The sequence below is a fragment of the Periplaneta americana genome, chromosome 16, assembly GCF_040183065.1.
Source record: "Periplaneta americana isolate PAMFEO1 chromosome 16, P.americana_PAMFEO1_priV1, whole genome shotgun sequence".
Classification (NCBI taxonomy): Eukaryota; Metazoa; Arthropoda; class Insecta; order Blattodea; family Blattidae; genus Periplaneta; species Periplaneta americana.
Window position 1 is genome coordinate 164,455,691 of NC_091132.1, and position 21,766 is coordinate 164,477,456.

The 21,766-nt window shown below is 33.9% G+C and overlaps 1 protein-coding gene across 1 annotated transcript in view; it reads right to left on the reverse strand.

Moving 5' to 3' along the window:
• LOC138691749 (zinc finger protein 678-like) overlaps positions 1–18,312 on the reverse strand; it is a 36,427-nt gene extending 18,115 nt beyond the window's left edge. Inside the window, exons 1-3 of the mRNA XM_069814086.1 lie at positions 18,154–18,312; positions 11,762–11,859; positions 4,286–4,423 (exon numbers count right to left, since the gene is read on the reverse strand). Coding sequence (XP_069670187.1) covers positions 4,286–4,423; positions 11,762–11,854 — 231 coding nt within the window. The 5' untranslated portion in view covers positions 11,855–11,859; positions 18,154–18,312. The remainder of the gene's footprint in view (positions 1–4,285; positions 4,424–11,761; positions 11,860–18,153) is intronic.
• Between the last annotated feature and the right edge of the window lie 3,454 nt (positions 18,313–21,766).

The window sequence follows — 21,766 nt, forward strand, 5'->3', positions numbered from 1 at the left end:
CTATAACTTATGATAAGACACACTATAATTACAATTTTCCATGTATATTTCCTTCAATTTTTAGCATATTACAGCTTTATGAAATGAAAACGATATTTGTTTCACCTAAACATACTTTGTTCCAATTTTTGGGCCAATTAAGTGGGTAAATAGACGTCATACTTTGAATACTTCGTTCCCATTTTAGGGTATATTACTGATGTTGGGTGGGTAAAAGTAATGTCGTATTTTGAATTTTTCTGTGACAGTGATGTTCATTCTTTTTAAGAATGTTTTTAAGAATAATCCTTAGTTATCTAACAGATATACAATGTATTGTAGCAGGATTGTAATTCACGGTAATGGAATTTCATTGAAGTCCTTCTTTTTAACTTATCATATACAGTAATCCCCCCTTACTTGAGGAATCGGTATCCACGGATTCAGTTACCCACAATGACCTCTGCGATAATTTTCTTCTATGTACTTCAGCGCCAAGGATCTTAATGAAGAGTTTCATAGAAAATGTAAAATTTAATTGGACCATGTACGTAGGGTGACCAGACGTCGTCTTTTGTGCAGACATGACCCAATTTTTAGGTCTTTGTCCGGGGTCTGGGCGGATTTTTAAAAAATCGAGAAATATCCTCCTTTTCGTAACTTGTATGCCAGACATTTTGAAATTATCTGATTTGATGTCTTTTTCAAGTATATTTTCCTGTAGGTGACAGCACCATTGACAAAATATACTCTTTGCCAACGATCATAACTCTCTTTGCACAAAAAGTAATATTAAATTTACATACTGTGCGGTCTTTTTATGTATTTTGTTAATAATTATAGTTCCCTTGGCTTTCATATGTAGTTAACTGTAAAATCAGTTTATATTATTAAGTTTTATCATAAGTATACTGTAATAAAATAGATATTGACATAATTTTAAGTATAATATAGGCCAAAGGCTAAATGTAAATATTTTCTGTCCTCTTTAATAATTACAGTTCCCTTGACTTTCATATGTAAAGCATTATTAATAAGTTTTATTATAATTATTTTTGTAATATTAACATACTTTTAAGTATGATATAATCCTAAATCTTTATTGTAAATATTTAGTAAGAAAACAGATATTGACATAATTTATAGTATACCATAGTCCTCAGCCTAAATCTAAGTACATATTTTGTCCCTTTTTTGGAACAATGTCCTCCTTTTTGAAGCTTTGTGTCCTCTTTTCTATCAATGTGAATTTGGTCACCCTACATGTACGTATTCTTAAATAATCTGATCATTTCAATATCGTCGCCTTATTAGGTAGTGTAATTACGAAAATTTTTAAATACAGCCTAAATCTTTACTAATGCTATTTACGAAAATGTCAAAATACAGTCTAAATCTTTATAAAGTCATAGCGATAATTTTTGTATGTAGACCTGTACGACTAAAACAAAAATTACTTATTTGAAATTGTAGAAGTATTGAGAATTCTAGACAAAAGCACAGAGACAATAAAAAGAAGTCGTGTCCTTAAGCACAACATATTAACAAACACACTGTGGGAATGTATAGTATGACAACCAATAAGAGCAAGTGTAGTAATCAATTCAGTTTTTAAATTTAAAACATTAAGGGCCGGTTTGTCCAAGTATTGTTAGAACACTTAACGACTATTAAACCTTCAACAGTTTGTTAAATACAGTTTTTCCATTTGTTCAACACCAGTTTGGCTTAACAGATTCTTAACCGTTTGTTAACTTTAAATGTAGGATTTCAGGCCGTTAACTCATTTAACAAACAGTTAAACATGGCGGATAACACCACAGCTGTTCAGACAAAAGTTGTGAAAATAACATGTTATGTTTCTCTTTGAGGAATGTTTAGAGTAAGGGCCGGTTTCACCAAGCTTCAGTAAACCAATCCAAATTAAACATTAGCTAGTAATGAACATTAAAATATTTACACGAGTACGTTTATATGTGCGCTGTCTCCGTAGACTTCAAGCTGAGCAGCTATATGTGCCTCGTCGCGCTAGTTACGTCATGACTCTTCGATGGAGTAGTCTGTAGCGAGTTGGATTGCCATCCCAGGGGCCCGTGTTCGATTCTCGGCGATAACTTTTTTTTTATTAACGTAACTAATTTTTATACATGTTACCTTTCTTCATTTTTTTAATTTTGTGTACTGGAACGAGTTATTTTTCAACTCTGGCTCCACTAGGAGAATTTAAAAAACTCTTGGGAGATCAATTTTCTTCCCGAAATAAAACAAAGATAAACAAACAAATTAAAGAAAAATAAAATAAATACACATGCGGATCTAATACTTCATCCACATGCCACCGGTGTCTATCACTGCCTGGCATTTTTGGGGCATTGAGTCCACCAGATCGCGGAAATAGTTCTGGTCCTTAGCGAAATCTTTCCAGGTAGCCAGAACTTGATCCCAGAACTGATCTGGATTTTGAGGTGGGATGTCTCGATATTTGTCAATCCTCCTCATTTTCATGCTTTTCCGGGAACCGTCTTTGAACGTTTATGGCGGTGTGCGCGGGGTGATTATCCTGGTGGAAAATTAAATTTCCATTGGAAAGAAAACGATTATAAATTCCAAGAATCCAGCTCATTCGCTTCTGTTTCAAAGCCAGTGCTATCTTACCGCTAGCTATAATATAATTCTAATAAATGAAAGTTAATATATCAATTAAGTTTTGTTATGTTTGAATGCATATTATGTATTAATTTACTAATATTTCTTAGGTACCGGTATGTAGTTATAATAATCACTTTCATGTCTTAAAATAAAACTCAGTTGTATGCTACTTAGTTGACTAGTTTCAGCTTTGTCTCAGCCGTTTTTATGATATTCTAACCCATGATCAGTTTCTTCTAAAATTTTGAGTACCTGTACCACGATCTTCGTGACGCGGTATCTTTTGTGAATTTTTGTGTCATTCAAATTTTCAAAATGATCGGTTTTTAAATGGTTAACATTATCTCCATTGGACTCTTAATTTTCGAGCAGTTCCAGATGTAACAATTCTGCGTCAAAACGTTCCACAATTTATATTGCAACTAATGAATAATTAACAATTTAAAGACGGAAATTTCTATTACTAAATTTAATGATAGTTTTACTGGTTCGTTAGGCTAAAGATGCTTGGTGAGATATAAAATTGATTTAATGAACCAGTAAATAAATTAATGAATCATTAAAACCTTAATGCAGCTTTCTGAAACTGGCCATAAGACTGGTAATATATAATTTAAAAGATATTTTGGAATATTAATATAGGGAAGATAATCTTTATAAGTCAACTGATTATCATACTGACGCTTATTTCGATGCTGAGCTATTATCCATTTAATATTGAGGAAATGTGCGGTCTCAACGTGGCAAGAAATTGAAGTCAGATTTGAATATCCTACAAACAGAAATAGGCCACTTGTTCCAATTCACCAGCTACTATTAACTCTAGATTCTATGTTACTGGCTCTTCAACTATAGTCGATGTCAATAGTGCTTCAAAATACGCAGTGAGTAAATAATAAAATGTTTCAGCAGCAATTGCTTCTTTAGGACTAAATTACATATAATTTATACATGGACCTGAATTAGAGAATTTTATATGATACGGAATTCTCCTTGGGGTTTTGTGTACAGTTGACTACACACACATTCGTGTAATTATTGTCACCTGGTGGTAATAATGCTGAGTTTTTCTAAACAGAAATTCATATTTAGCATTATAAAATATAACCATACTTATAATAATTATTATTATTCAATAGTAGTCAATGCAACTTTCATTTATCAACTCTCTGTACTGTATGAATCATGGCTACTGTAACAGGTTACGATTTTACACATGTTTCATGACATACTCTACAGTACAGAATTTAAATAATAATATCAGCCAATAAGAAGTTGTCTTATATATGCAAAATCATTACCAACTGCTGTTGAGTAGTTAGAATAGTATTAACGACAGTTAAAGTTAAGTGTTGGTTATTTTAAACAAAATTATGTTGGAAAAATGAAAAAAATCTTAACAAAACGTTAAAAATAAACCAGCTGTTAATTTAACATTTGTTAAGCCAAATTAAACATTACTTGGACAAACCGGCCATAAGAGAGAAAACAGTTAAACATTAGACTTCTCTGCAAGAAGACATAACCTACAATAGCAAATAGTGATGAGATTTTTTCTGTCTCTGTCATAGACCAAAGAGGTAGTGTATAAGCCAATCAAAATACAAGATAAACACTGGAAGAAGAAAACACAGTACATTCCTTGTGCTTCACTCACCTCTGGTTCATGTTTCACCACAAGGAACGAATTTGGATCCGGATCGTCCTCAAATTTTACTTCAGATATGAGATCATGGCTCTGATCCACATATTCCACCTTTACGCCAGTCATGTCCTGATCCACAAGATTCCATTCCTGTAGTAAAACGAGACATTTTGTCATTCTTTACATTAGGATATCTCTTTATTTTCGTAAAGTTTAGCACACGATGACATCACATTACTGCAATGCCTTTACAATACTGCCGACGTAAAGACGACATAAACAAAATTATCACGAAAATAATAACTACACAAGATTTCACGATATCCCAATTTAAAAAAGGAATACATACCTACGCACTTATTTACAATATATCAACACCGAATACAATGTATCTGATTTAACTGTATATGTCTTCTTCAAAGTTTAAGTAAGATATTTCATTATAGTAGCTAATCATAATTCACTCCATACACACTTGTGAATCACATTCGAAGGTTATCAAATGAAAAGAACAACTAAAAAATGCGAGAGATTTTTAAAAAATTAATGTCAGTGTTATTAATTGTTCGTATCACATCTTGGCTACATTAAATTCTTTATTGTACACTGCAGTCATTCCACCATCATGTAAATATAGGTACCAAGTATATACATATATTTATACATCTTGAATACACAACTTTTAACAATATAGTACTTCGGAATAAAAATTACTAGTGGCTTGTGCAGCAAATGCTGCAAACTAACTTCGTTAGAAGTTCCAATGAAAATTTTTCAAAATTATTTCCATTGAAGAATACCAGACATTTTGGAAGTTATTTGCTTCCATAATAATGAAACATATCCCTCTGAATGGTTTTCTTTGTGCTAAATATTTTTTATTAAACCTATACATCTTCAGTTCTTGAGTTTCATTAAATATATGGAAAAGACATATACCACTTGACTAATAACTATAAAAATACTTCATTTTTTTTAATTTTTTTTTTATTTTATTGAGTTATTTTACGACGCTATATCAACATCTAGGTTATTTAGCGTCTGAATGAATTGAAAGTGATAATGCCGGTGAAATGAGTCCGGGGTCCAGCACCGAAAGTTACCCAGCATTTGCTCGTATTGGGTTGAGGGAAAACCCCGGAAAAAACCTCAACCAGGTAACTTGCCCCGACCGGGAATCGAACCCGGGCCACCTGGTTTCGCGGCCAGACGCGCTGACCGTTACTCCACAGGTGTGGACATTTCATTTTTAATAACAGTATTATCTTATTTAAGTTTTGTATAGACTATATAGCCGTCACTCAGTACATATTATAGAAATGATATTCTCTACGCCTACTTATATAGCCCCAAAAGCTTTCACTTTCATATCATCAATAAAGCATGAATCTAGTATAATAAGTTACAAATATTCACATCATGGCATTCACTATAATAATATTTCATTTTTATTGGTAATAATGTCATCAAACATTCTTAAGTTTTGTAGTTTTTAATATCCAACACACAGACAGCTGTACTCAGAAAATTACACACCAGAGAATCTGACCTGTAAATTTCTTTTAGTAAATTTTGAAGTTTTTAATAACCAATATTACAGAAACACTCTGAAAAAGTTACACAAATGAAGATCGACATATTGGTATTATGATGTCAGAGAATCTGAGCTATCTGAACTCTAAATATGTCGTATCCTTCGTGGGATATTGTTTATTGTAGTGTGTCTGTGTTTTGTTTTATTCTGAAAAGCCATTATTTCTCAAAACTGACAACCGATGGATTTTGGAAAATAGAAAAATGATGTAGAAAAATTGACATTTCACTGAAAACTACTATTTTTCTGAAAAATTTTGGATTCCAAGCTTCAAAATGACGGGTCATTTATTAAAATCCGTTCAGCCGTTTTGCCGTAATTTCCATTACCAGTTCGAATTATATATATAGATATATTATAGTTTCAAGTGTTAATTAACTAGTCAACAAGGTAACATAGATAACTGACACATGATAGCAAATATATAATTTATATTCCGAACATATATTTATTCATTTATTGATTATAAATTATTTAGGAAATATTCTGACTTTGAGGATGGTCGACAAGTCTACGTTCTTCATTTCTCAGCATTTTATGCGAACGAATTCGGAAAATAAATCCTGGAGAAACTAGAGCACGTTTGGTCATTCTGAAGTGAAAATCGTTGAATTCGTAACGGAGTTTTTGCGGAGCTCGAATTGAAAGTGAAAGAATTTTACAGCGATATATTTTGCAGTAAGAAAAATTGTTTAGTAAATTACGTTTACAATGAGAGGTGCGTCGTAATGGAGGTGAATATGCTGCGATTTCTAGTCAGAAAATAAAACATAGGGATTTGAAAGACACCGTGCAGAATGCTTAACTTGTGTTAATGGAATATGGACTCAAAAACAGTAAAACGAACAAATCGTAAAAAAATGCACACATTTCGCGATGTAACTTCGTTTATACAGTAGAACCCCGATTATCCGTCACCCTATTAACCGATTGTCGGATTATCCGACTTTTTTCTAGCTTCTATTTTCTTTTTGCTGCAGAAAAATATATGAAGTATTGTATGTTATGTTCCTACATAGTTTTTTCTACAGAAGGTACAAGCCTTTACTCTTAGTACAAAGTATGTAGTAGAAATGCTTGGCTGTTGGCAACAGAAATAATTACTTATAAAATAATCACTATCTGCTTCCAAAGAAATTACCCCAAGAATTTCCACAAACCCGTGTACAATTCAGTCCTTATCCTTACTATTCGAGTGGCCATACTGTAAACTTATATGCAAAAATAATGTCTTCCACAGCTGTCAAAAGAAAACGTATTGTGTTAATTATCGAAAAAAAATTACAAGTAATTGAGAGGTTTGGGAAAGAAGAAACTGTGGCTAATGGTGCTTCAGAGTAGAAGACTGGCGTTGCAACTGTACGCGACTTACATGAATAAAAAAAACCAAGGATAAAGTATACGAAGTATGTAAATCTACAACATGAGGTTTCAAGTATTCCTATCTTTCCACAGACAATCATCAACCATCAACCAACAACCATCAACCCTTGGTGCTTAAGAACCCATCATTTACATCCGAGCTTTTAATTTAATAAACTTCTGATCCACTACATAGCACGATAAACACAAGGCCACGAAGGAAATTACGAGATTGTGTATTATGCAATTATTTTATAAACATATTTTATGCTCTACCATGCCTAAATGTAGTAATTATACACCTGGTAGCAGCCCTTTAATGGACCTCATTAAAGTACACCTATTCATTAAAGTTCAGATGTTCTACCAATCAGAAAATACCATTGTAACAATATGAAAGCGCAAGTATCGATTATTCTCGGATATGCAATCGAAAGACAACTGTTTTCGCAGGAGTTCTGCAGCAATTTTAGTAGACGCTGGCAGCGACATCACAACATTGAAACGTCATGGAGGCTGGAAATCCAATACTGTCGCAGAAGGTTATGTTGAAGAATCGATCCAAAATAAAATTTAAATCTCAAATACAATATTGAACTCTGTCGAAAAAAACAACACAGAAATTAACATCAATTCACTGTCATCTTCCAGCCTTTCACAAAGCACATTCCCGCAAATTCATTTCACCAATTGGACAATAAATCACCTATATTTCAAATAAAGTCAGTTCTGTTACTATAATAATTAGCGTTAATTGTAAATACTATTCAAATAAATTCAATTTGTCATCTCGTTGTTCAATGCCTAATTCAATTTCAAAGTTATATCAAGATTTATGTTTATTTTACTCTCTAGATTATATCAAGGTCAATGTCGACATTTGTTTCTCGGAAAAAATCAATACTTTCGTGTCTGCGCACATCTCACAATTTACGAGGTATTGCATAAGGTCAGTTCCGCTCCTCAGATAAGAATAACATGAATACTTATGAATAATTTAAAGTTAGAAATATGGTCGAGCATAAAAAGTCGTATGAAACTTGACTATAATGGTAATTAAGACGCTCGTATGAAAATTATGAAACTCGCTTGCGCTCGTTTCATAAAATACTCGCGTCTTAATTACTACCATTATGGGCTCGTTGCATAATGTACTATTATGGTACGGATTATCCGATTTTTTCGTTTAACCGTTCTGTCCACCCCCTTCATTACCACGGATAATAGAGGTTCTACTGTACTTCCTCCGTTACGTAACTTCTCAGTCACCAGTACTCACGTTACTAACAAGAGATTACCAGCACACTGCTTGAAAATCCTGCTCTCAATCGCTGTCATATTCATTTTCACACTGACTTGCCATCGGGAAGGCTCTTAATGCAACCCTCCCAAAAAGGCTCGATTTTCTTGGGCATTCTGCAGTGAGACACCATGCACTCTGACTATCAAATTACTAACTACTGGTGTGTCACCTCTGACCACAGTTCAGTTGTCGTGTGACTCCTTATGCACATGACGTCATTCAAAAATCGTTATCAAAGATCGGGGGAAAAAAAAAACCTGTATTAGAGAATTTAGCTGGCGACATGGGACCATTGAGGGAGGACCAAACTGAATTATTGGTAATTTTTAAACTGTGAAAGATAAATAAATTAATTTTTGCCTACTAGTTCTGGGCATTACTTAGTATATGCATGCAAATTTTCAAAGCTGTAGTGTAAGTAATATCAGCAATAACTTTAATTTTATGTTAATATTTTGATATCTATATACGTAATTCCTATCTTGTGCTACAATTTCACAAATTTCTTAATATTCTCCTTTTTCAACGTAGATTTTTGCATGGTGAAACATAACTGGAATTTAGTTTGCTCAAGTTCGATTTATAAAAACTGTGAAATTTAATCATTTCAAAATTAAAAAAAAAAAAAAAGAAAAAAAAAACATCATCCATATTAGGGAATTAAAAAATTTTACATCCAATCACACCTTACACTACACAAAACTGAATGCCAATTTTCAAATATTCAAATACACTGAAACAACAGAAAAAAATTCAGAACAATATGTCAATGAAGAAGTGAATGTGTAAAAAAAAAAGTACACCGAGGAAATAGACACCAAAGTTTAAATGCATGCTACATATATCTCAAACTCTAGAAGTTGGACACATGATATGTGTACTATCTGAACAAGACTCTCTGTCTCAATGCGCAAATAAACAGTTAGAAAATTGATGAAAACCACAGTAATTTTGAAATGAAGAGAGTAGAATAGATACCTCACGACTTTAAAAATGGCGGTAGAAATGGGATACGCAAATGAAACTTGGTGAAATGATTCACAACAATATTCAGAATTTCTTAATGTAAAAATCCAAAAATCACATTTTTAGGCCATTATATACCTATTATTCAGTTCAGTGCCCCCTTAAATTGAGCCTGAGGCCAAAAATACAACGAAGAAGAAGAGCGTGTAGTTCGTCTTGTGATTATGGTTTGTGTGGAGATTGCATTTACGGATATCGGATATTTAGCAGAGTTAATGTTCAGCAGGGCATATCCAGATCATCGTGAATGCATGCATTATTTTTTCATGGAAACTGAAGAAATTTATCCAGGTCTTCATTAATGTGAGGTAAGTGATCGTAGTTTGCTATTTACTGTGCTGTTTCGTCGTTGACATAGATTCGGTTAGACCAGGCATGTCAATTGACGCCCACAGGAGCAAGCACGCACTTTAGAGCCCAGGAGAGCCTGAGCACTTTACAGTGGAAAGGAAAGAGACAGACGAAAGAGGTGGTATATGCAGCTTGGTCGAGCTATATTCAGGGATGGCCAGCACTGATTCAATAGATAAAGGGAAGAGAACTTATTAAAACTGTATCCATGTTAATTTTTAGATTTGCCTGAGAAGTGTAAGTACATTATAAGAATGTAAGTTTTAATTTTAATGCTCATTTTTCACAAGTTTGATATTTTTATTCAAAAGAAATATTTTCTCAACTTTTCGTATAGAAAAGTGAAATTTTCAGGTATAGGCCTATTTATTTAGTAGCCTTATAAAATGTTTTCGTAAATCTACTATACCGTATATACGTATTACTGAAGATAGTATATTGAAAATTTTGAAAATATTTGCATGGAAATTGTAAGGAAATGAATTAACAAAGCAACTACTGTTACATCATATGCAAAAGATACGTGCCCATGTGTTGTAAAAATGTCAGCAGATTTTGAGAAAATAATTTAATATTCTGATGATAGGAAGTTGCTCACAAATATCATCTTAAAAGCATAATGAGATAAGAGTTTTGTTATGTAATATTAGTTACACTTAAAACAGATACAGTACCTAGGTAACTTTGCTTTGTACTGTAATATTGTTTTGATTAGTTTATTGATTACTTTTGTAAGGCTAAAGATACCATCAATATAAATTCCAACTTATCATGTCATACTCAATCTCTTTCTTTGGAATATCACTTTCTTTATGAATGATGTGTTTCATCCACTTAATACAGTATAGGCCTAATATTATACTACTATGGAATTTAAGTGAATATTCCTTCTTAACTCTCTATTATGTTATTAAGATTTAAAAAACAAGTGCAATATTAAGAAATCAGTGTTAGTACTTTTGTTTTACAGACAATATAGATAATATTAAACAGAAAGAAGCCATATAAAAATAACGACATAAAATTTCACGTTCCGTTTGAAGTTTGTGCACCACTGTTTTCTTAATCCAACAGGTTGCTTATTCATATACACAACCCTTTCTCTTTCCATACTTAGCGCTTGCTGCCCGCACACGACGTCTAGGTCAGAAAAATGCGCTTGCTTTGACATCACTGGGTTAGACTATTTAGCTTAGGAGTGTTAAGTTGAACGTTATTATAAACTGAAATGTGCTAAACTAGCGCTGAAGTATTTCCCTTCATACTCCGCTTATACACTTTGCATAGACGAATCTGTAACAGGTTAGATTTGGTTAGTTTAGGCTTTTATTATGCCTTGCATAAATGATCAACTGCATCTCCACAAAAAGAATTCCCTTATAAATTCAATGATTTTCACTTCAGAAATCACTGGAACTATCTCAGCGCTAGTTACACCTTGAAATGTAACTCTGATGTTGTCTACATTTAAAGTTTTTTTTCCGTTTTGTTTTTGCGAAGTTTTGTTTTTAATTTACTTGCGAAAGTTGGAAGTTTTTAGATTGTTTTAACTTATTCCAAATGTTAACGTTTTCCGCTCATTTTTTCTTAGCATTTTCATTTTTGGAGTACAAATCGGGGGTTTTTGGAATGTATTTTTTTCTCGAAAGGACAGCAGCAGTTATTCTGGATATTTACCAATAAATATTGTAAACACTTTTTTTTAGTAGGTTATTTTACGACGATTTATCAATCTCTAGGTTATTTAGCGTCTGAATGAGATGAAGATGATAATGCCAGTGAAATGAGTCCGAGGTCCAACATCGAAAGTTACCCAGCATTGTAATCACTAATTACTCTCAATATAAACTACCTGAGATAAAGAATTCTCCTCTGCTGCATCAGTTTCATTACTTCTTTCTATTGTCAGAGGGTCGATCTCACATTCCATCTTGATCACGTCCATCGTGACTGAAAAAAAAAATAAGAAACTTAGGAACTGGATAATACGCATGGTGGAGCAACATCGATTACGCTGGCCACTAGTCACCAGGCCTTAGTAAGCCATGTGAAACAAAAGACAATCGAAATAGTGGTAGTCAAATTTGCGACTATATTCTTAAATAATTGACTCCTCTAGACAAGTCGAAGTATATGGAGTATAACAGTGGTGTTCTGAATACACTGAAAGAAAATGAAAATGTGGTAAGATCTTACAGTAAATTATAACAACAAAATAAAGAAAAAAGGTATGGTTCACGGAAGTAAGTAAGTAAATAAATGAATAAATAAGTCAATAAGTAAATAATAAGTAAATAATAACTAAGTAAGTAACTAAGTAAATAAGTAAACAAATATATAAAGTAAGTAAATAAATAAATTAATTAATTAATAAACAAACAAACAATTAAATATATACTCATAATTGCATAGGAGTGTCACTAATACACCCAAACCCCCTCTCTTCCACGCTTCAGTATATTTCTTGAAACTCTTGTCGTATGTACATAACAATTCTGCTCTGTTAGAATATTCTTTTAAGCTTTCCCTCCAGGATAGCTCAAGTGTTTTAAATTTAGCCTACATAGGTTCTGTATTTTAGATTATATTACTATTATACTATTATATTATATTACTACAGTTTGATGAAACACTTAGGTTTTTACACTTCAGTGTAACTGATTTATGGCAACGAAATTTTGATGGCAGGCGCACTTTCAATTTTCTTCAAACATGGAGGCCCAATGGCCACTCTACAATATTTCTCTTCTAACTCGTTGGTATCAGCTCAACAAACCCTACCTAACTTATCGCTAGCAGTGGTGATATCCCTCAGTAATGTTGAGAATGAAGGAGGTAGAGCGAGAAAAAATATATACAAATTTCTCCTTTTAACGACGTCACAGGATAACGTCATGGCCTTATGTTGGCGACATTCTGTATTTAGTTCCATTTGGACGTAACCATAACAGAACGGTTGAAAGCTACCGTAGCTAATTCTCCAGTTTAGCGGAAACGGAAATTGACATGCAATTTGTCAGCTATTTGAATATACTTACTAGCATGTGCAATAAAAATTCCAACCTCCGCAGCACACGCACGCACGTAAACACAACAAAAACTAGCACAGATGGCCATGTTGATTCTAGGATTGTTACAGTATTTACCTTACAAACAAATTCGGAGAATTGAAGACTGAAGTTGTCAGAAATATTTTTACTTTACGATTGTTGAAACGAGTTACATCATTAGAATCTACTCTTATTATACAGCGTGTATCAAAAGGTTAGGTCAATTTTTGAGGAGTTAATAGAGGATCTGATTTGCTGCAAAAAATGTTAATACCATTTTACCGAATTCATATCAGTTTTCGAGTTGCACGATGATTAATGTACATTTCACTATTATACTCTATAGACCCATTTTTCGTTTTATTTTGATAAGTATGCACTGCTTTGATGAGTGTACTGTATTTTTATAGCCTACATCCGGTTTCTTCAACTGGTAGTGATTAGCAATGGTCTAGTTTCTTGGCCAGCGCAGTCGCCAGACTTCATATCACAGAAGCAACATGTCTATAGTTGAGATAACAAATAAAATAGGATCTATTCGCAAAGATTCATACAACTCCAGTGGAGATACAACAACAAGCAGTATGGAACTTGCAATGCAAGATTGGATGCACGCTGAATTGTTATGTATGTGAGAGTAGAAGATATTTTGTTCTGAGGGACATTAATGAAATATCAGAGTAGGTTATGCTTATCCATGTACTTACCATGATTAATTACCGGAAATAAAATACTAAATGGGTCCACAGCGTGGCTAACGAGAAAGACAGGCTTCGGCACGAATTGGCGTCACGTGATTATCATGGTCCAGTCATGGCCATATTGACAATCGCCTAATATAAATACTTGTTCTAAGTTGTAAAAAACATTGCTATATTGCTATTGCTATATTGAACTCCTGTTAAACTTGCATTTATACATAAACTTGTTCAATGTTGGCCATGTCATGACTAAAAATGTGACGTCGGGCCATAGCCTGTCTTTCCGTTGGCCACAGTCCACAGAGTGTCACATTCATGAGAAAATGTATCTTCTTGCCAGTCAAAAAAACGGGGAAGAATTCGGAAAAATTATATTAACATTTCTGCAGCAAATCGTATCCAATATCACCTCCTAAAGGATTGCCTTACCTTTTGATACACCCTATATATCATGCGTACTTCCATTCAGTTATAACGTATGGGTAATGTTTTGGGGTAATTCACCAATTGCCAAAACTATATTCAAATTACAGAAAAGAGCTATTACGTCAGTAGTACAAATCAATCAAAGAACTATACGTTCACAATTGGCAAAACTCCGTTATGGGAGTTTACTAAACCTTACCACTTCATTGAATGCGGAGTTTCCTTCCATTAATCTGAACCATTGTCGCTACTGATTGACAAGTCATCTGATGCATCACTCTTATTAGTTAAACATTCAACTAACGAACTTATTCTGTCAGTTACACTGTCTATTACATTAGCACTAGAAAAATATTGTTCTTTCCAGGGGCGATTTCTTAGGGCATGCTATGCTTGCTGCGCAAGCCCAATATTTTCGTAGAATGTATATTTCTCAAAATGGGATTACGTACATTAAAATTTATTTTGATTTTTGGAACATTGTATAGGCGTAATACCATCCGCAGGTTTGCACACCGCAAGTATCGCAACGCTTGCTCGTTTCTCGGAGCTAGAGGAAAGATGTAGAAATAGCGAGAATATGATGCGCGCGCAAGTGCCTTCCTTCTTAGTCCGTCCTAGGCGCACATGCTTCTGTTATGTGCTGTTTGAAGCTCTGGTCCGAGATCTACACCACTCAGGGACTATTTAACGTTACACAGAGCAGTATTGACAGCGGGAATGTGCTGTGCATGTATTATTAATTCTTAAACATTAATTTGAAGTATTGCAATGAGTTCGGAATTGTGTGTTATTGAAACCTTATTATTGAATCCATTTTCCCGAAGGACTATTCAAGAGAAGACAGTCATTATAGAGAATATGTGCGCTCGTTCAGTGCAGCTCAATACAACAATATGCATTGGTTGGCAGGGTCGAAAAAAAACTAAATAAACTTTTGTTGGCCATGTTTGTTATATCATATCGAACTTCTACAGTTGATAAGCGAATATGATCCATAACTCAAAATGATTTCATAATTATAAAATAAATTATTTATGTGGGTCTGATTATTTTTATTAATTATGAATTATTATATCCTCCCATCTTCCCCTATGAATAAAAGAGCAAGCCTAACTTTCGTGACTAGCATTCGCCCCTGGTTCTTTCTTATTTTTAACGTGCTCAACACATTTCTTCCATTTGTCTTTTCCATATTATGCGAAAAGGTGGCGACACAAACATTATGTGGGGACAGAATTTGTTATAAAAATCCAATTGAAAAGACAGGAGACAACCGACTAAACATTTTAGTCTGTCCCTATAAATAAATGAAACCAATCAAAACAATAAGTGCTTATTTTAGAGCATGATTGGGTTATGACGCTAAATAATGTTTAAGTACGCGCTACTTGACGGACCGCGAACAGTCAGACATAAACTTTACAAGTGATGATATCTTGTTGACCCATTCTAATAACATGGCGTTTTTTTCAACATACGGTAATATCTATTTAGATAATTTCATTCACTGCAACTACCCACTATTTATTCAAGAAAAAAAGTTTATACTTCAAAAACATATATTCCCATACTACAGTAGCATAAAACAAACCTCTATTAAGAAGTCTTACATTTGTTATGTGACGGTTACTCCAATATCTTAAAAAAAAAACTGCAAACAATACTCTTGAACATGGTTTTTTCTTTATTAGAATTTGACTACTACTTTTTGAGTTATTATTTACTTACTTACAAATGGCTTTTAAGGAACCTGGAGGTTTATTGTCGCCCTCACATAAGCCCGCCATTGGTACGTATCCTGTGCAAGATTAATCCAGTCTCTATTACCGCATCCCACCTCCCTCAAATCCATTTTAATATTATCCTCCCCTCTACGTCTCGGCCTCCCCAAAGGTCTTTTTCCCTCCGGCCTCTCAATTAACACTCTATATGCATTTCTGGATTCGCCCATACATGCCACATGCCCTGCCCATCTTAAACGTGTGGATTTAATACTCCTAATTATGTCCAGTGAAGAATACAAAGCGTGCAGTTCTGCTTTGTGTAACTTTCTCCATTCTCCTGTAACTTCATCCCTCTTAGCCTTCTCAAACACCCTTAATCTCTGTTCCTCTCTCAAAGCGAGAGTCCAAGTTTCACAACCATATAGAACATGACTTATTATTATTATTATTATTATTATTATTATTATTATTATTATTATTATTAAGTATAAACAATGCGAAAATATTCTGCTTTATTGCAAGTTTACGTAAGTAACGCTTCTTTCCATTAAGGGCTGACAATTAGGAAGGACGTGAATTGTGTCACTTTTTAAGATTGACGCATGCGCAGACAAACGGAGTTTACTAAATTGTTCCCCTCCTATAGCTGTAGCGAGTACTTTATAATTCTGGGCATTCTCCCTCTACCATGTACATGTATTTTTTAAACTTTAGTATACTATATAAAAGCTAATTTAGACCAATTCCCAAAAAATGAAGACATCCATTCTTATCATACGAAGAAAAATGATATTCACAACACTTCCTTTAATACCACATTATATAACTTAAATATAGTTTTATTCATACTGGTCTTAAAATGTATAACTGCTTGCCTTGTTACCTGAAAGAAATATCTGTCCTCCAAAGATTTAAACGAACCTTATTCACTTTGCTGTTACACCACTGCTTCTATAGCGTTGATGAATTCTTGGAATTTCTCTGTCTCAGGTACTAACTTCAAGACGTACTGCAAACGGACCTTATAGCCGAAATCGACCTGACCTGTAGTTTTTTACAATTAAGTCCCAAGTTTTGTATATTTGTATTTGTGTTGATTTTAATTATTTAATTATAGCTATTACTTTATGTGTATTATATAATTAATTATTAGTTTGTAAACATGACATGTTCAGGGTTGCCAGATGTCCGATTTGAAGGGACATGTCCCGATTTTCATATAAAAATCCCGAGTCATACTTCGATTCGAGACGGGACGCAAAAATCCCTCGATTAGAAAATTAACATCAGTTACGGTTTATAACTTTATCGTTATCTAGTACCTATTTTCTTCTAGGCTTAAATACTTACATTAAATTTGAATTAATTTTCTTAACAAAGTAGGTTTGCAAATTGGAAAAAGCTAATATTTAGGCTAGCGTAGGTTTGTGACAGTGACTTCAATGGCGAATATATTTATAAACATTTAAAAAGACACGTTCATCAGAAATCCACAGCACAGAGAATGGGAAAAAGCTCATCGAAAATGCAACAGTGCAGTGATAAAATACGTATATAAACTTTGAAAATGTATTCTGTATGTTAAATGATGGGTTTAGAGCGGTAATATGTTAAGTCCTAAAATAAACATGACTATAGGAATCAATCAATTTTATGGCACTGTAATCAATTAATAAATATTCAAATGGGTTAAACGAGCGGTGAGCGACTTCCGCCGATTTTGGAATAGACACCGATGCATTTAGGTTAGGTTAGTTTAGGCTTTTAATATCCCATCAAGATGAAGGTGAAAGCGATTGAGTGTGATTTTTTGTTTTCTATGTTGGCAGTTCAAGTGCATCGGTATCTATTCCAAAATCGGCGGAAGTCGCTCAACGCTCTTTCACCAAATTACAATTTTGAGATTCAAATTATTAGTTTCAACTGCACATGAAGGGATAATTTTTTTTTGTCCAGTCATAAAAATTTCAACTTTGCCCACATTCATTCTTTAAGACAACACGTAAGTATTGTACATGATGGAAAAGGAGCCCTCCTTGGTAGATCTAAAATCTGGCAACCCTGGACATGTCCCATATCATCAGTGGATGCAATAAATGATTATCATTATTTTCCACCGACATATTATAATAAAACAATAGTGTGCATTGATAGCATAGCATAATAGTTTCAAATGAAGTCTGAGTTCAATTTTGATATACGAATCACAGAATGAAATCCATTGCTCCATTTCTCCACTTTGAGCAGATGTGCACCACAAAGCAGATTGAAGTCGGATTGTGAAGAATAAATCATGCAACTTATGGTTATACAAAATACAGTGTAACAATATACATCTACCTTTGTGGAAGAATACAATGAATTGCTAACAGTCTATAGCATTTGCCACGTTCAATATCAATTGAGTACAAAGTAATTGGGATAATATTGAAACTTTAATCGATCGAATCTTTCAGAATGGTATGATCAAGGCAGGCGTGACAGTAGTTTGCGTAAGAACAGTGACGCCAACACCCAATGAGGAAAAGTCAGAAACTGACTATTAAAAGTGGCAGAAAATGCTAAAATGAGAGAACTAGCGAGTATCAACCACGCAGAAAGTAAAAGCACAGTCTAGTATATACAGTCACGAACTCACAAAGCTTCAGTTTATGAGGATACTAGGAACAATAGACTGTGCAGATACTATTTCGCATTGTCTGTGATGAGGCGATAGTAGCGATCCTAGTGGTTAGCATATATGAATGCATATTTACTATGTATTGAGCTTCGTGACTGTATATAATGTAACAGACTATAGTAAAAGTTTAAATGTACTCAAACTATGTTACAATGTAACATTAACTCGCGTAACAGACATAGATATCATCCTTCTCCTCGTCCTATTCCTCCCTTATGAAGTTAGTTCCCGTCACAGCATCTTCAGATTTCTCTGCTTGTTTTCCTTTATGTGTATTCTCCCTTTGTTCTAACACGTAAAACACTTGATGGGTTTTCATAGGAAAAACAACACTTTCCCACGCGGCGTAGTCCAACCTAATTTTTAGAATCGCTAAGACGGTATTTATTTTCACCCTGATTTTAAGTTTGTTACTCAGAATAATTATTAACTTGGCTAAAAACTCGTTCCAATTCCGCATTTGAATGTGGCAACATCAGAACAGAAAAAGCCAATAAAATTAATTCGGAAAAAGGATTTTCACCAGCAGCATCTTCATATTGGTACATTTCTTTAAAAAATTATACAGTGGTAGAGTGATTGACCCACTTCGTTAAGTATATGTTTCTCCACTGCTTTTCAATTTTATCAATCTCATCTTCATATCCTAAAGCCACAGTCACATTTTCTGGGTGATTTCTACATTCTCAGGGAGCCTGTTCCGGTTTGTTCTCCTCCCCCCCCCCAAAAAAAACTGACACCCCTTTCGCGTATATTATTCTGAATGTCGCCTGACAAGTTGGAACATTTCAGCTCATTTTCAACCGAGTCTACACCTGTGGAGTAACGGTTAGCGCGTCTGGCCGCGAAACCAGGTGGCCCGGGTTCGATTCCCAGTCGGGGAAAATTACCTGGTTGAGGGTTTTTCCCTCAACCCAATAAGAACAAATGCTGGGTAACTTTCGGTGCTGAACCCCGGACTCATTTCACTGGTATTATCACCTTCATTTCATTGAGACGATAAATAACCTAAGATGCTGATAAAGCGTCGTAAAATAACCTACTAAAATAAAAAAATATATCAACGAAAAACCGAAGACATCGGGACGAATCAATGCGGCATTCAATTCTGCACTTTAACCAGAACGAATATTCTATTTGTCCTGCTTTAAGGGATTAATATTTAAGCAAACGGATTTAAAAATCTGTCAATTAATAAACGTACCAAATGAGTTAGTGAAACCAATAATTTTGTCGAATCTGGATTTTTCTGACGCGAATAGTTTATTGAGCCTGTGAACCTCAATCAAGATTGTTTGTATGTAGACCTTGTCAGCAAGATCCTTGTACATATTGCACAACATTTCCGCAGTATGACAATGATCCTTCGACCGCGCGAAATCAAAATATAAAATCAATTCATGATATTGTTCCAGAATGTTATTCTGTTCATGGTTGGATCACTGGACCACTAACGAGTGTTGCATAATTCAGGAATTCGTATCATTGTTTGGCACTCATTCGTAACTTGATCATCTGTTATTAGTGCAATTTGAAAACTGTGAGGAAGACAATGGACTATTTTCGTGATGAAGTTTGGTTAGTTATAGTATTCTTTACAGTTCTATGGCTAACTCAACATGATTTTACATACCGGTACTTACAGTCTTTATCTCAAATTTGAAGTCCATGAAAAAAGTTTAATAAATAGTTCAGAGATAAGAAACGGGATAATGAGTAAAGTTTCTACGCATTCGAATGTAAAATTTTATTGTGATTCGGAATATGTAAATTTTAATATATTGTGCAGTAAAAAAAAATTAGTTTACTGTCACAGCCTGTATGTCTAAAGAACTAACTGTTTTTGAACACTGATACAATATTGTACGGTTTATCTCCAACAGTTTTTGTATAATTTTTTTTTATAAAATTATAATTTAAGAAGTTATTAACAATATTCCATATTTTTTTCACTCTGTATAATACGATATTAAAGTTTAATTCCTCAGAGTTGGAGTTCGGACTCATTTACTGCATCTGCCATTAAGAGGACCATTTATTCCCAATACAAAACAAGTTTCGTTCCTAGTTTGCTTGATATACACAAAGCTTTGAGGGAGGCTAAGTTAGTTGAGGGTAGCATATGGGTAGTGCGACAAATATTTAAAAAAATATGAATTTCTGTTATGCTAAAAACAGTGTAGGACGAAAATTTTTAATGGAAAAACCCGACATTGTAGTAAAAAGGTGTCATTATTTACGAAAAATGCAAGAACTGAAAGCAAGTGGTCGACCAATCGTTTATCTTGATGAAACTTGGTTGAATGTGAACCATACTACATATATGACACGCCAGATGGTGAAATTGACATAGAGTAACTATGTTTGTCCCTCTGGATAAAGGGCATAGATTTATTATAGTACACGCAGGGTTTTCTGAAGGGTTTGTTCCGAATGGACTTCTATATTTTCTGTCTAAATCCACAAAGGACTATCACGAGGAGATAGACGGTACTGTATTCAGGGATTTTTTTTTTCAAACAAACTCCTTCCAAATATCCCTCCAAATAGTATAATTGTTATGGACAATGAACTTTATCATTCGGTGGAACTAAATAAGGCCCCAATATAATCAAGTTTAAAAACTGAAATGGAAATCTGGTTACGCGAAAAGAATATTGAATACGATCCGAAATCCACCAAAGTAGTATTATATGACATTATCAAAACTAAGAAGACAGGTTCAGAAAATACGAAATTGACAGTATTGCAGAGTTAGCAGGGCACACCGAAGTGCGTCTTCCTCCATATCATTGCAACTTCAGTGCAATTGAATTAATTTGGGCCCAAGAAAAGAACGATGTAGCCAATTATAACGTAACTTTCAGACCTAGTGATGTAAGACTTCTCTTTCAAACAACATTGCCAAAAGTGACACCAGAAAACTGGAGAAAAGCGTATGAAAGTGTAGGAAAGGAGGAAAAGTTTTATTGGGAGAAAGATGGTTTAATTGACGAAGTCATCGATCGGTTTTTGATTAATTTGTAATCAACATAGGAGAGACAAATAACGAGGACGAAGGATGTGAACCAACTAATTAGAAACACGGCAGATAAACCTACCGTTGTAAAAATTCATCTGCTTACAACGTTGTGTATACGCAGGTAGAGCTACGAAAGGAAAAAAAAAGATACTTGTTGTGTGTGCTGCATATAACTGCAATATCTAACGGAAAATGACAACTGATATATCATATTTCAGGTAAATTTTATGAAGTTAAGTCCATAGTTTTGT